This window comes from Schistocerca serialis, chromosome 9 (assembly GCF_023864345.2).
Source record: "Schistocerca serialis cubense isolate TAMUIC-IGC-003099 chromosome 9, iqSchSeri2.2, whole genome shotgun sequence".
In the NCBI taxonomy this organism is placed as follows: domain Eukaryota; kingdom Metazoa; phylum Arthropoda; class Insecta; order Orthoptera; family Acrididae; genus Schistocerca; species Schistocerca serialis.
This window is the reverse complement of record NC_064646.1, coordinates 427553164-427567626: the sequence shown is the minus strand read 5'-3', so window position 1 is coordinate 427567626 and position 14463 is coordinate 427553164. Positions and strand designations below refer to the sequence as shown.

The window sequence follows — 14463 nt, the reverse complement described above, 5'->3', positions numbered from 1 at the left end:
CCGATAATGCTTTGGTGGTCTCATTTGGCAGTTGTCTCAAAATTACTTTTCTCAAAAGAAATGAGTACTATTTTGTTTCCTGTACAGTTGCTGTAAGCCATTTGCCAACTCTGTAAATGTGGTTACTTTACTTGAAACCTCATGGTACATGATGTACATCTTAACCTCGCCCAGAAAGTGCAATTTGGCCATCTGCAATGATGTTTGTTCAGACTAGTAGCACAAGCTGGCTGTGGGTAACACATTCTGAATAAAAATAGAGCCATCCTCTGATGTTTTCCCAGAAAAAGGGAAAAATAAGACTAGCGACCATAGGGTCCACAAATGTGGAAGGTACTGCCAGTATTGATTTAACTTGACTGGAACCTGACTGTGAAGGATCTCCCATTAGGTTATGCAACTGCTGTGCCATCTGCTTGTCCTCTTTCTTTAATAATGTAACTTGTTCTGCCAGAGCAGATATTGTGTCTGCTGTAGTAGTTGCTCGCATTTGTGCCATATTTTTGCAGCTTCCTTTTCTATCAAAATAAGCCTTACACACCACACACAATATACACCATAATGAATATAAAAATTTACTTATTACTTTGTCTCATTGACACTTAAAAAAGTTATCTTTTGCATGACCATACTGCCAGTGGAATATATTACAGGAATAAACCTATGAAAAGGCACTCTGTGCCTCGACAAATTTTGCAATGTACTGTTACAAAATACATTGTACTGTAACTCCCCTTAAATTGAGAAACTAGGCATTGCAAAAAGTAACCCAAAAATCACTGTCTCTTATTCTGGACATGGATACACCAAAACGAACTTGGGTGAGAAACAAAGCTTTTCAGTGATTCACTCCATGATTATTGTAACTGCTGGTGTGACTCTGTATGAAATACTCATACAGCCTTCTGATGTAGATCAGAAAGACGACCACTTCCTGACACCAATTTTGCAGAAAGCTACTATTGGGAGGGCACTCTCCCACTTCCACAGAAGTATGTTAGTGACCCGTCGTATTCAGTAGGCGCAGTGAAAGAAGGTTCAGAATTAGTTTTTTATTTCCATAAAAATGCAGGTAGCATCTTGACTTGTGATTGGGATCGTCTGTCAGTGCCTGCTGAGAAATTGCAACGTAAGTGCCATTCAACTTGCTCACAGCAGCTAACATCTCGCACTTCATTCCAGCCTCTGCTGCACTGGCAGTTTGCCACTTGCAGTGGACCTGGCTGTGGCTGTACCACAATGCTGCAGCAGTGAGTGACAGCAGCGTGTGTATTGAACTTACACACGCCGATTTGTGAGGTGAGGTGCTCTGTCCCGTCCTGCTCACCACCCTTCTTCTCATCTGTCGCACCGTGATGGCGGTTGCTGTGTAGCCATGAATTTCAGTGATATTGACCTGCCATCTAGGTAAGCCCCATTGAGTCCACCTGAATGTCAGGAACACTGGTGTCCTGATCTTGGTGGGACCGAAGTCCTCCAGGTCCACCGATCAGCGACGGAAAAAGATAGTGGTGTTGAACTCTGCAATTGGTGATGAAGGCGAGGTAGCCATCTCTCTCAGTAGCAGCTGTTGTTGTCTGTAGTATGCATGAAATCTACAACAGACTTGTGCCAGATGGGTAGTATTGGAATGCATTCCAGGTGCTATATGTGTGTAAGGGCACATCTGAGCAAAGAGACATGGGGCAGTGAGGGGGGAAGGGGGGGGGGGGGGGAGATTGAGAGTGAGAAGACAGGGAGGGAATGGACAGACAGATAGAAGGGGAAGGCAGAGATGGACAGATGGGAGAAGAAGATGGTCAGAGAGAGGACAAGAGAGATGGTGGAAGAGGATATGAGCATAGAGATGGGGGAGGAGGAGATTGACAGATAGACGTGGCAGGATGAGTTGACGGAGAGGGGGGAGATGGACAGGCAGGTGTGGTAGGGGGAGATGGGCGGAGAGAGGGGGCAGGAGATTGACAGATAGCGTTGGCAGGAGATGGGCAGAAAGAGGTGATGGGGAAGATTAGTGAGAAGGGGAGGAGGGAAAAGTGTCGGAGGCAGGTACAAGATGGAGAGGGGTAGTGGGTAGGTGGATGAGGAAGAAGGGTGAGGAGATGGACAGAGAGAAGGGGCAGGAAAAGATGAACTAATAGGAGATTTGAATAAATAAATATCCAGGCAACGCCGAGTGCTCAGCTAGGTTTTTTTTATGTAAGTGAACATCTATTATGTGATATTTAATAACTGTTTTATTTAACAGGGCATAACTTTTTTTATGACTCCTGGCATCAACCCGTCTCCATCAGCTCTCGCTGAAATGATTGAATGTGCTGGCGGAACAGTGGAGAAGAGACGGAAGGCCTTGCGAAACTATGCCCTAGAAGCACGACAGGATGGTCGACGTTTTGTTATAATTTCGGTGAAACATGATATGCATCTTCTCCTGCAGTGTTTTCCCTCTGGTTATGGTGAGTGTTTTCTCAGTGCAATGTCAAGTCTCTCTATTATTCTGTATATGGTGTATTTCAAAGAAAAATTAATGTATATGGAACCTTGTAGTCACATATTACAGAATGTTCTTAGTAAAATGAGTGTTGGTGGTAGATACAAGAGCCTTATATTGCTATTCTGGGCAAGGTCCCAGTGAAGATTGCATTTTTCTGACCTTTTATGAAATGTCAGATGTTTGTTTGTGTAATTTGGATAACTGTGATGGGTTCTCATACAGTGTAGTGCTATGTTTTTGTTATTCTGGGTGAAAGGAAGGGAGGGTGAACCTGGCACTGACACACAGTCTACTTCTCTCCAGTAGCACCAAGGAGTAAATTCAGTGAAATATCCCCTGCTGGCTAGCAGATCATCAGCAACAGTGTCACATGACCTCACACCATGAGGGACAATGGAGAAGTTTGGAATTTAACCTTGGTCATTGGCACAAAGTATGATGATCAGTAGCTGTAAGCCACCACTTCTCATCCCGTTGAAAGTAGAATACTGATCGTGAAAATTTCTTCCACTATTGCACAGGTGTGCATTAGCAATCCCTACTTTGAAGGAAGGGGTGGGGTCCGTATGGAGTGAAGAATTAGAATTTGCTACTTTGGTGCAATCTCACAACTTTTTTTTCCCCATAGTACAATGGCTGAAAAATCTTTGATAAAGGTGTGTAAACCCAACCTATTTAACAAACCTTATAATTAATATGATGCAAGAAAGTCCTGGATGGGATGCAAATAAGGAGCCAAGGAAACGACGCAACCTATAATTTAGGTGCTGAGCCTTTGACAGACATATAAACTGCAATCCATTTTCTCTTACAACCATACCCTCAAAAGTAAGGCAGAGTGGTTCAGCTCTATTCTGTTATGATTACATACTATATCTTTTCAGATATAGCATCATTTTTAGTAACATTACATAAAACACAAAAATTACAAATATTGAATAAATACACATATTTCCACCTCTTTTCTGGCATGCCTCATTCTTCATCTAATCCTGTTATTTATTGTTTATTTTATTAATTCACAGTTGTAGACTATTAAATTTAAATTCATTACCACACTGTTAACAATCCGTGGCCTTGTAATTTGTGGATTCCTAAACGATGATAAATGATAAATTATGGTATGGTATTCTTTTGAAATTACATGTAGTCACCAGTTGGGGACCAGCATATAATAGTTTCCACAGTGTTCACAGTTCTCTCTGGTTTTGGGGGAGATAATGTGAGATCCTCTTCCCGTTTGTAGCTCTTGTCACATGAGAGAATTTTGGCGGATAGTTGGCCTCCTACTTGCTCTCTTCTCATTAAACATTTGCACTACATACTTGAGAGGAAAACAATTTCACAACAAAATTGACCAATTATAAACAGCCTACTTATTGTTCTTATTTAAACTGAATATCAATGGGCTGAACAATTTTGTTGTTGTTGTTGTGGTCTGTAAAGAAAGAGCCTCCATCTCCCAAGACGTCTTTGGCAACTTAATCAGTATTTGCCACTGAGAGTATAGACTCCAAGGCAAATTGTTTACAGAGCCCTAATAGAATGCACATGGAGGCATCAGTGAAAAAATTTATTATTGTAGGTATGTGTGTAAATATTTTTGGTCACAAGATAGATGTGTAAGCAAGCAGTTTAAACAATGTAGGGAACAAAGGGGCTGAGCTGAATAGTCATTGTGGAGTTATGGATCACAGTTCACTTGTAAAGGATATTTTTAGTGAGTATTACAACAAATAAGAGAGTTACTTATTTCAAAAGCTTTTTAGTTAATGGGGAAACTGAGTGAGCAACATGCCATGTTCACACCTTGAAATATTTGCTTCCCTTTTCTGCTTCACTGTAGCTCATGAAAGAAATGTACTCACTTAGTAATTAAAGAATCTTTCATTTAACTGGCCACATTTTCAATGTTGGAAAGTTAAGTGAATTGTATAACTACATTTACTTAATTAAAGTATTACATATTCTATTTTTAACTTAAAAGAACGCATATACCATACAATGGAAACTCCTCATAGGAATGTTAACAACATAGAAAAACGTAGATTTCCACAATAATATATAACATCCAATAATGTATGTAGGAAAAGAGAGATTGCTACAAACTAGACAGAAAACACTTTAAGTTGCAGACTACACATAGTTTTCAGCCACAGCCGTCATCAGCAAAAGAGAAACACACAGTATTCATATGCACAAGCAAGCACACCTCACATGCACATGACTGCCAATTCCGGCAGCTCAGATCAAAATGAATTCTGTAAATGTCTTTTAATTGTGCCTGTCTGCAAAACATGTCTTCTGTATGGTAAGTAGCCTTCTCTCTTTTCCTACATATATTATCATGTTTGACTTAATGATATTAGGTTGTTGCTTAGTTTGTAGCATTTTTGTTTTGCATGTTAGTGTTCTGGTTGGTATGGGTTTATTTATCAATTGTAATTTTTTACTTGTAGTTCACCATTACTGTTTGAATTTACATTTGTCATTTTGTCATTTGGAGATAGTGAGTGGAGCTGCAGATGCTAGAAAATAAAGTGCCAAATGGAGAAATCGGAACATTTATGACATTATTTCAGTAGAGGGTAACATTTGCACTGTGTATGGGGATAATGCCATCGCACAGAGCATGGCAAGAAAATGGTTTTCTCATTTTAAGGAGGATCATTGTGACATTAGTGACTCTCCACATTCAGAAAGACCTTCGGGGTTTGTTGAAGATTGTTAAAACGCATTAATGCACAATGATCCACATCAGTGTACAAGAGAACTGGAAATGTGATGAACTGTGGTCATACTAGCATTGCACAACATTCCCATGCATTAGGGAAGGTTCATACATTGAGTGTATGGGTACCACATGCTCTAAGCCAAAATCATAGAAATAAGTGGGTGGCCATATGTACATCTCTGCTTGCTCGTCATCATTTGGCTCGTGAGGAACACTGACCACTCCTGACTACCAGCAACTTCCTGTGCAAAGACCTGCATGCATCCATGGAAGATAATGTTATGTATCTGGTGGAACGGTGATAGTGTGATGTACTATGAATTGCTTCCCCAGGGTATAACCATCAAGGCTGACATTTATTGTTAACAACTGAGACATCTTATAGACGCAGTCCAAGAACGACCAGGAAGACTGTGAAGTGATGACACTCCACGATAACTCTCGCTCACGTTCTGCTATACTGACAAAAAATACTGTACAGGAGATTGTTTGGGAAGTCATTCTGCATGCACCTTATTCATCTGATCTTGCACCCTCAGATTTTTAACTTTTCCACACTCTATTAAACAACCTTAAAGAAACTTCCTTTCCAAGTGAAAAATAACTTCTGAACATGGCGCAATGAGTTCTTTGCCTCAAAACCATGTGATTTCTACAGTCTAGAATCAGAAAGTTACCCCACCATTGGCAGACTGTTCTAAATAGTGAGAGAGAATGTATTATTGATGACTAAGGTTTCTGTTTTGTGTATGTGTTGTGTTTATTAAACTTATGGAAAAAGGTAATGAACTTGTGCACCAACCCAATAAATGTTGCAAACAAATCTATATGCTTACTAGAATTGTATGTCTTCCCCTCATACCTTCCCCCTTCTGCCACCCTTATTCCTTACACATATGATATAGTACAGTTGTTAAGGCACTGTCTAACCATACAAATTTAGTTTTCAGACTTGCTGGTTCCTTTGAATAGAACACTCTTTGTTTTCCTACCCATCCTAGCTTGTGCCTACTTTCTTAACAGCGTTATCATAGCGTGTTTGTTAAACTGTAATCTTCATTACTTTGTCTGTTTTTTTGTCTGTCTGTACATGAAACAGTATTACTCTCCTTGTTTGTGTCATATTTGTCTCCTTTCTTTTTGTCACCCATGGTGAACAACACAAAGATGGAAGCAACCATCACAAGTGTGATAACATGAAAATCCCTGCTCATTATTTCTATTTGCTCTGCAAAATGCACACGTGACCAGAAATGTCAAAGTGATGATTTGAAATTGGGTATAAAATTGTAGACTTTATTTTGCTATTGCACAACTCCTCATCAGTTTTCTTCAGGTACACATACTACTGTAATACTTTTGTTGTCCATGAAATGAACAATTACTTTTAAACTTGCAGGTAAGATGCCGCTCGTGTATAGTACATTAGCAACAATGACTGTGTGTTAGAAAAAATTTTGACTGTAATGCTTTAATGATGTTGAACATATTAGTACTGTGTCCATCCCCTTTATATATATATAATCACTTTCTTGCATATTTCTTTATAAATTTTCACATAGTATTTCGAGCTTTTTATGTTTTTTGGCATTCCTTAGTCTCCCCACGGGGTAGCCGCACGGTCTGAGGTGCATTGCCACAGTTCGCATGGCTCCCCCTGACGGGGGGTTCGTGTCCTCCCTCGGGCATGGTGTGTGTGTTCTTAGCTTAAGGTAGTTTAAGTTAGATTAAGTAGTGTGTAAGCCTAGGGACCGATGACCTCAGCAGTTTGGTCCCATAGGAACTTACCACCATTCCTTAGCTGCATCTGTGCTTATCCTTTAATGCAACAAAATCAAAGATTGTTTGTATACTATTGTACACGTTATGCTTCTTTGTATTTGTAAAGCATCATCAGGGGCCTGTAATACATGTTTGTTTTTGTACGTAATAATTCTGTTATATAATAACAACAGATTTGCTATTACACTACAGTTTTTTGTGCTACAAAAATTTGTTTCTCACTTAACATCAAGAAAATACCAAATAACAATAACAAATCTGTAATTATTACATAACAAAGTTATTGTACAGGGTGATTGCATGATGATGATACAAATTTTCAAGGTTGATGTATCAATTTGAGGATTAGGGACTCTGTTCCGGTAATAAACATGTTGAAAATTACGGGCGAAAATTGTTCTGGTACCTCATGGTGGTGGAATAAGTGCACCAGTACTGTTGTCGATAAGACTGTAGGGCAGGCAACTAGTAGAGGTGTTAGCATGGTCAAAACAAGAAAAACGTCTAGCAAACACGGGCTCTACAGTGGATACTAAAAAAGCACACCCCCTTCTGCAGCAAGCTCTCTGCTTTCCATATTATTGGAGTAGATAGAATGTACCAAAACAAGAAAAAAGTCCATTAAATATGGGCTCTAAAATGCACACCTTAGCTGTGTATGCTTGTTCATCTTTGCTTCAGTGAAACACATATCTTTACTGACCAAGTGCTCATAGCTCTCGATGCATGCACTTCAGGACCCATATTTACTGGACTTTTTTTTATTGTTTTTATCCCTACTGTCCCCCCCCCCCCCCCAACCCTCCCCACAAAAAAAAAAAAGAGCTTGCAGTAGAAAAGATGTGTTTCACAGTATCGGAGTTGAACAAGTGGCCATAGCTCTTAAGATATGCATTTAGAGCCCCTGTTTACTAGACACTTTTTTTCTTGCATTGGTCCATACTGCTGCCTCCGAAAGTTGCTCAGCCTACAGTCTGTACATGTATTCCACTGTTGGAGGTATGAGAACCATTTTCACTTATAACTTTTGACTTGGTTGTTTTCAGACCAGTGTCCCTTACCTCATATGGATAGAGTTACCCTTATCCATCACCTCTGAAAGTTTGTAATATCATTGTGGTATCACACTAAATACTAAAATAAACATGTTGCAGGCCAACGAAGGTGGTTAAAAAAAAAAGAGAGAGAGAGAGAGAGGCGTATATGCACAATGCAACCAGCTTTTCATTTAGTTGCATTAGACAAACCACATGTCCAAGATTCTACAATGATTTGCTATTTATTGCTTCTTTTCATTTGGTTCCAGAAGTGTACAATTCTGAGTGTGTTATGGGATCTATCATGAGGCAAGAGTTGATGTTCAGCTAAATGGAAACACACACATCATCTGCCAATGTACTGAGAAAGTGACCTTATGAAGCAGAAAAAAACACCAATCAAAATATTTTATGTACTTCAGAGGCAAATCACAGGCTTTAACAGGCATCATAAACCAGAGAGTAGGCACTTTTTTATATTGTACATGTTTTACTGTTTGCATAGCTTTAATGTTGAATATTTTAAAGTTTATGTTGTAGCCTGTAAAGGGGTTATGTAACTGTTGAAAAATAATGTATTTTAGTATAGACGCAGAGCTGTAGAGGGTAAGAATTATTGCTGTGTTTTAAATAGCATCTCCTCTATGGGATGTAGTCTGATGCAGTACCCATGCTAGTGTGTATAACTTTGCAAAACTGTGATCTCAGTTTGAATTGAATTTCAATGAAAGATTGCAGTTTAACAGCGAAAGGGTGTGTATATTTTTGATTTGCAGAAATTACCTCCAATTTTACCAAAGAATAATTTAAAACATCCCATAGGTTGTGCTTATTTAAGTAATGAAGAATTTAAGTAGTGAAGATTAATAATATATAGGACTCCAAGGGTCTCTTTCAATAATAGTCAGTTGCTTATTTGCGTAGATTGGAGACGAAAAGTCATTAACAAAACACTGTGCAATGTTCATGTATAAAGCTAAAGGATGATTCAGTTTCAAAATGTGTGCAACACTTTTGATGAGGAAAAGTCATTAAATGAGATGCTCAACAATGAAATACTTTTTATTCTCATAGGAGTTTACATTTCCAATCATCAAATGTCCATAATGCTTTCTGGAGGGACATTTTCTGTACTCGCTTTCAATTGTATCCTTTTTTTCAACTACAATGTGGTATGCCTTGTTATTGGACAGAAGACAGTCTAACAGTTTCAAAATTTTCTGCATTATTGTTTTTTCTTATGAGTCGCTCTTTTCAATATGTGTTTTAAGACTGTTTTGTCTATATATGACATGTATTTTAGTTTGAAGACTGATTTTCTTTTGAAACATAAAACATTTTGTCAGCCACTTTGCAAAATGTTAGTACATTTCTAGTGTTGTTATTTACCTTATAACATTGTTGCTATTAAAAGTCTTGAATTTAAATTATCATGACAAAAATATTCTTATTTTAATATGACATAAATCATTTTTAAAATGTGACAAGAAGAGAGTCATTTTGTAAATGTTTGTGAATGCAATGAAAGTGACTGATAAACTTGTGCAAAAACAAAGCTTTCAAGAAATCAGATTCCTGTGTCAAAAGTATCTGTAACTCAGGTGTGACCACACAGCAGAGCAAACTTATCAAAGGGAAGAAGTTGTAAATCCCTTGTTAATTAAATTACCAGAGGTGGTTTTTAAATTGCTTTATTTATTCTTATACTGTGAAATAGGGAAATGGGACCAGTCTTAACTGTTTCATACTAACCACTACAGCAAGGGAAATGACAGCACTGTATTTTACATGAAATTAAATATTAACTCTTTTCTTAATAAATTCATAAATACAAAGTGGGCAAGCATAGCACAATCGAGCTTTAATTGCTACTGTGAGGTAAATTAGCTGACTAATAATGTTTGCAACTCTAACCTCCTAAATTGGTGTACTTAGCAATTTGTCGAGCTAGAACTATAGATGTTTGCGTACTAAAATGTGACACAGTTGCTGTCTAGCCATCAACCATTCACCTTTTCTATGCTAATACAAATGTACTATTTTGTACTTTTTTTCATGAGCTGTGCTATTCAAACTGTACTCTTATGTAAATTTATGGTACCTGGTCTTCATACACATTTAACAGAAAAAACAGTGATGTGATGAAAAATTATTTAAAAGTGGAGATGGTTATCTCATACAAACTTTTTGAAAGTGATATCTATAGCACAAAAATGTAATCTCATGAACTTAATTCAGTGTGTTGTTGTGATAAGCAAGAATTGAAGACAGGAGTTACTTCTAGACATCTGTGTTAACTTATGAGAAGTGATCATTCCATGTACTTGAAAGAAGGATTTTCTAAGTAAAGGAAATTTGGTCCTATGGATTTTTGAATGCTGTAAAACTCGTGTGCCAGTCTGTAATGTTACTGTCCTTAATTTATTTGAAATATCTCTTTTGTACAATTGTTTGTTGTTTCTGGTGGCAGTTTAATAAAAATGTAAAGTGATCTTTTTTTACAATTATTGCAGCGAAGTTGTAATAAACTTGTGAGGTTTCACTCCTGCATATGGTGACGATGTGCAACAGGAAATGCATGGCCAGTTGTAATGTGTTGACTTACAACCAGTTGCAAGGAAAAAGAAAGAGAAACTTGCAATTTTTATGTGCCAATGAAAAATTCTCAGGGGAATACAAGTAATAGAAGAGTAAAGATAACAAATGACGCTAAAGTAGAGACATCGAGTTCTCAAAACAAAATAGATGTTTGCTGACCTTCAGACAAATACTGCTTCAGAGCTAACAAAATACACAGACACTTGTACGGCTACATTATCACAACCAACTATGTTGTGCAAACACTGCAGCCCTGCTGGCGCAAGATGTTTGTCAGTTGGAGTGGGTTAAGAGGGAAAGGGTTGCAGGAGCTAGGAATGTGGCACAGATGAGCTCATTCTGCCGCAGGCGGGGGGGGGGGGGGGGGGGGGGGGGTAGCGTAACCTACAGGACTGAGGAAGAGGGAGACTGTGTAGGGGAGAACATGACTGTAGGATGAGTGGAATGGGGATAGAAGTAAGGGTGGAAGTGAGTGTGGGCCAGAGGCTAGCAAACTGGGGGCAGGGGCTTTACAGGACTGAAGGATGTGTTGCAAGCTTATTTAAAATTAGTTATTAATACTTAAATTTGAAACTTGTGCTTCATGTAACCAATTGTAATGTGTTGACTTGCAGTTGGCCTCAGAAGAACATTGCAATTTACTTTCTAAAAATTTGGCAGTTGTGGTCCTTCCATTTTTAGTAGTAGTGTGAACATAATTTGAGTTGATTGAAGAGCTACAACTATGTGCCACAGTGCTAGCCAAACTTGTAACACCACCAAACTATTTCCCAGCAGACTGGAGAATGAAGTTTCTCATCACCAATAATATGCTCTGTATTTTCTTCATATTGTTTAGCAACCAGCAGATATATTGAAACTCCACTAAGATACAGCTGTCAAAAAACATAAACTCTTTCACTGATATATTTTGTGCCTTCTTCCTTTCATTAGCTGCTTCAGTTTTCAGAACCAGTGATGATAATTTTTTCTCCTCTTAACAATTTTTGACTGTTTGGAAAACGTGAGGATGGGGGTAATAATGGACACATTCAGTAAAGATAGTCTATTGTTTTTCATACAATAGTAGTGCACACAGAGTCATCCACAAAAAGTATAAATAAATGAATTTAGACAAGTGTCATGTCTCCAACACTACCCCTGTGAAATACCTGTTTATCGGAGTTCCAGTCCATGCAAGTCTGTCGCAACTGTGTAGCCCTACTTCAGCAGATTGTCACTATGAATTGAACCCTTTTGCCAAACTATAGGTGCCTTGGCTTTCAGACAATGATCATGTGACCAAAAAATTCATCCTTACTGGCAGCAGTCACATGGATTTGAAATTATTATTACTTTTCTAGACATGTTGTAAAAATGCACTGCTCTTATAATTTTCCTAAACTTTTTTTTTTAAATCTGAAATATGCCCAGTTAAAAAGTTGAGAAATATTCTCACGGCTAGTTGAATTAAAAAAAGCTACTCTGAATAATAGATAAAATCCACCCCTGTCACCACAGTGAATGGAACAGTTTAGCCTGTTAAGTTTCTCTGTTCATACAAAACTGCTGTTAGTAGACTCAACAGCTGTGCACATTTCGTTAATTACATGGATTACCATCAACTTTTGTGAAATTTAACAGCAGATATGTGGACCACAATGCTGTTAAACATTCACCAAATCATTGCCAAGGAATGACGACCAACAGGCTGCCATACTGTTCAGAAACACTTCTCCATGGGATGCCGAAGCAACTGACCAACAAGTGTATGTAACAACCACAGACATTGGTGTGGATGCAGGGACACTGCCACTAGATGCTGCATGCATGAGCAAACAAGGTTATCTAAACTGTTGAGTTGCAGTATAAGTTGGTACATGCTGATGAGAACATGTAAATACACTACTGGCCATTAAAATTGCTACACCACGACGATGACACGCAAAATTTAACCTACAGGAAGAAGATGCTGTGATATGCAAATGATTAGCTTTTCAGAGCATTCACACAATGTTGGCGCCATTGGCGACACCTACAACGTGCTGACATGAGGAAAGTTTCCAACTGATTTCTCATACACAAACAGCAGCTGACCGGCGTTGCCTGGTAAAACGTTGTTGTGATGGCTCATGTAAGGAGGAGAAATGCGTACCATCACGTTTCTGACTTTGAAAAAGGTCTGATTGTACCCTATCACGATTGTGGTTTATCGTATTGCGACATTGCTGCTCACGTTGGTCGAGATCCAATAACTGTTAGCAGAATATGGAATCAGTGGGTTCAGGAGGGTAATATGGAATGCCATGTTGGATCCCAACAGCCTCGTATTACCAGCAGTCGAGATGACAGGCATCTTATCCGCGTGGCTGTAACGGATCGTGCAGCCACGTCTCGATCCCTGAGTCAACAGATGGGGATGTTTGCAAGACAACAACCATCTGCACAAACAGTGGCTTCTTCTTCAGGCAGAAGAGTTGAAGGGGAAGAAAAAGGACTGGAGAGGTCTAGGAAGAGGGTAGATTTTGGGAAAGTAACCCAGAACTGCGGGTCAGGGGAAACTTATTGTACAGGATGAGAAGGAAAGACTCATCCCTTTCCTTCTCATCCTGTACGGTAAGTCTTCCCTGACCCGTGGTTCTGGGTGACTTTCCCAAAATCTACCCCTCTTCCTAGACCTCTCCAATCCTCTTCACCCCTCTTCCTTCCCCCATCAACCCTTCTGCCTGAAGAAGGAGCCACTGGCTCTGAAAGCTTGCCAGTTACAACCTTCTTTTATGTGTGTTCTGCTGCTGCTGTTTATTTTGATTTGGGCACTTGTGGGATGGTTTTAAGGTTTAGATTTTTTTCTGGGCATAGGATCTAATTTTAAAGTATTGCCTGGTATTCTCCAATTCGGTAGTCTGGTCTGTGAATTCAATCTGACATTTTTATTTTGGTTTCCATTGCCCCACTTTGTGGTAACAGAAGAGGGTATGGGTTGACTCAAAACTGTATATGTTCATGTACTCTTAACTGACAAGTTCATTCCTATGTTTAGTTTAGTTTTGAAGAAAAGACTACAAATAACGCTATAATATCTCCCGAAGTTGTTGATTCATCGCTTTAAGTTGTTGATTCATCACTTTTGATAGGTCACATATATAATTTAATCAGTGAAGTCCAATATTTCACAAATTCAGATTTCAGTGTTTTTGCATTCTCCATCTGTAGACGTATGTATCTGTGTTGAGAACGTCATGAGTTTCTGCCTTTAAAGCCAAGAAAGTCACTGCCAATCTCTAAAGCCAAGAAAATCATTGCCAAAATATTTACTTTGTACGAAAATTTCATGAGTCCAGGACTCATGACTTTTCATACTACATCTTCTCATTAGTTTTATTTAATATTTTTTAAATCACTGGACGTAACCTACCGTTTATATCCCTGTATTAATAACAGTCAGACTTTATCAGTTCCGACTCATGATCTATTGCTGGCACCATGTTGTAAGGCAAATCCTGTGTGGTTGTTGTCTAATCGTTCATTAGTAGTGGCAATTTAATCAGAAAAGAGAGCATGGGCTCATATGAAGAAGGTATCAGCCGTAACAAGAGGAAAGGCATACAGCATTATGATAAATACAAACACATCTTAATAAAGAAGGCTAGATTATGAGGAGAAGTGTAAATTAACTACAAAGGACAAAACATTCCTTCAACTGCAACATGGAAAAATTCCATGTAAGTATGAATTTAAGAACTAAATTTGAATACATGTTTTGTATATGTATAGTAAAACTTAAAGCCAAAGTTTCCCTTGTTTATTCTAAACATTGCTTTCTTCTATTGCAGTTGTAAGCT

General features: G+C 38.5%; 1 protein-coding gene across 5 annotated transcripts in view; it reads left to right on the top strand.

Annotated features, from left to right (window-relative positions):
- Positions 1-10536, top strand: part of LOC126418612 (PAX-interacting protein 1-like) — a 176809-nt gene extending 166273 nt beyond the window's left edge. For all 5 annotated transcript variants that reach the window (XM_050085450.1, XM_050085447.1, XM_050085451.1 and 2 more), the window contains exons 22-23: positions 2246-2453; positions 8314-10536. In XM_050085450.1, coding sequence (XP_049941407.1) covers positions 2246-2453; positions 8314-8375 — 270 coding nt within the window. In that variant the 3' untranslated portion in view covers positions 8376-10536. The remainder of the gene's footprint in view (positions 1-2245; positions 2454-8313) is intronic.
- Positions 10537-14463: the final 3927 nt, after the last annotated feature.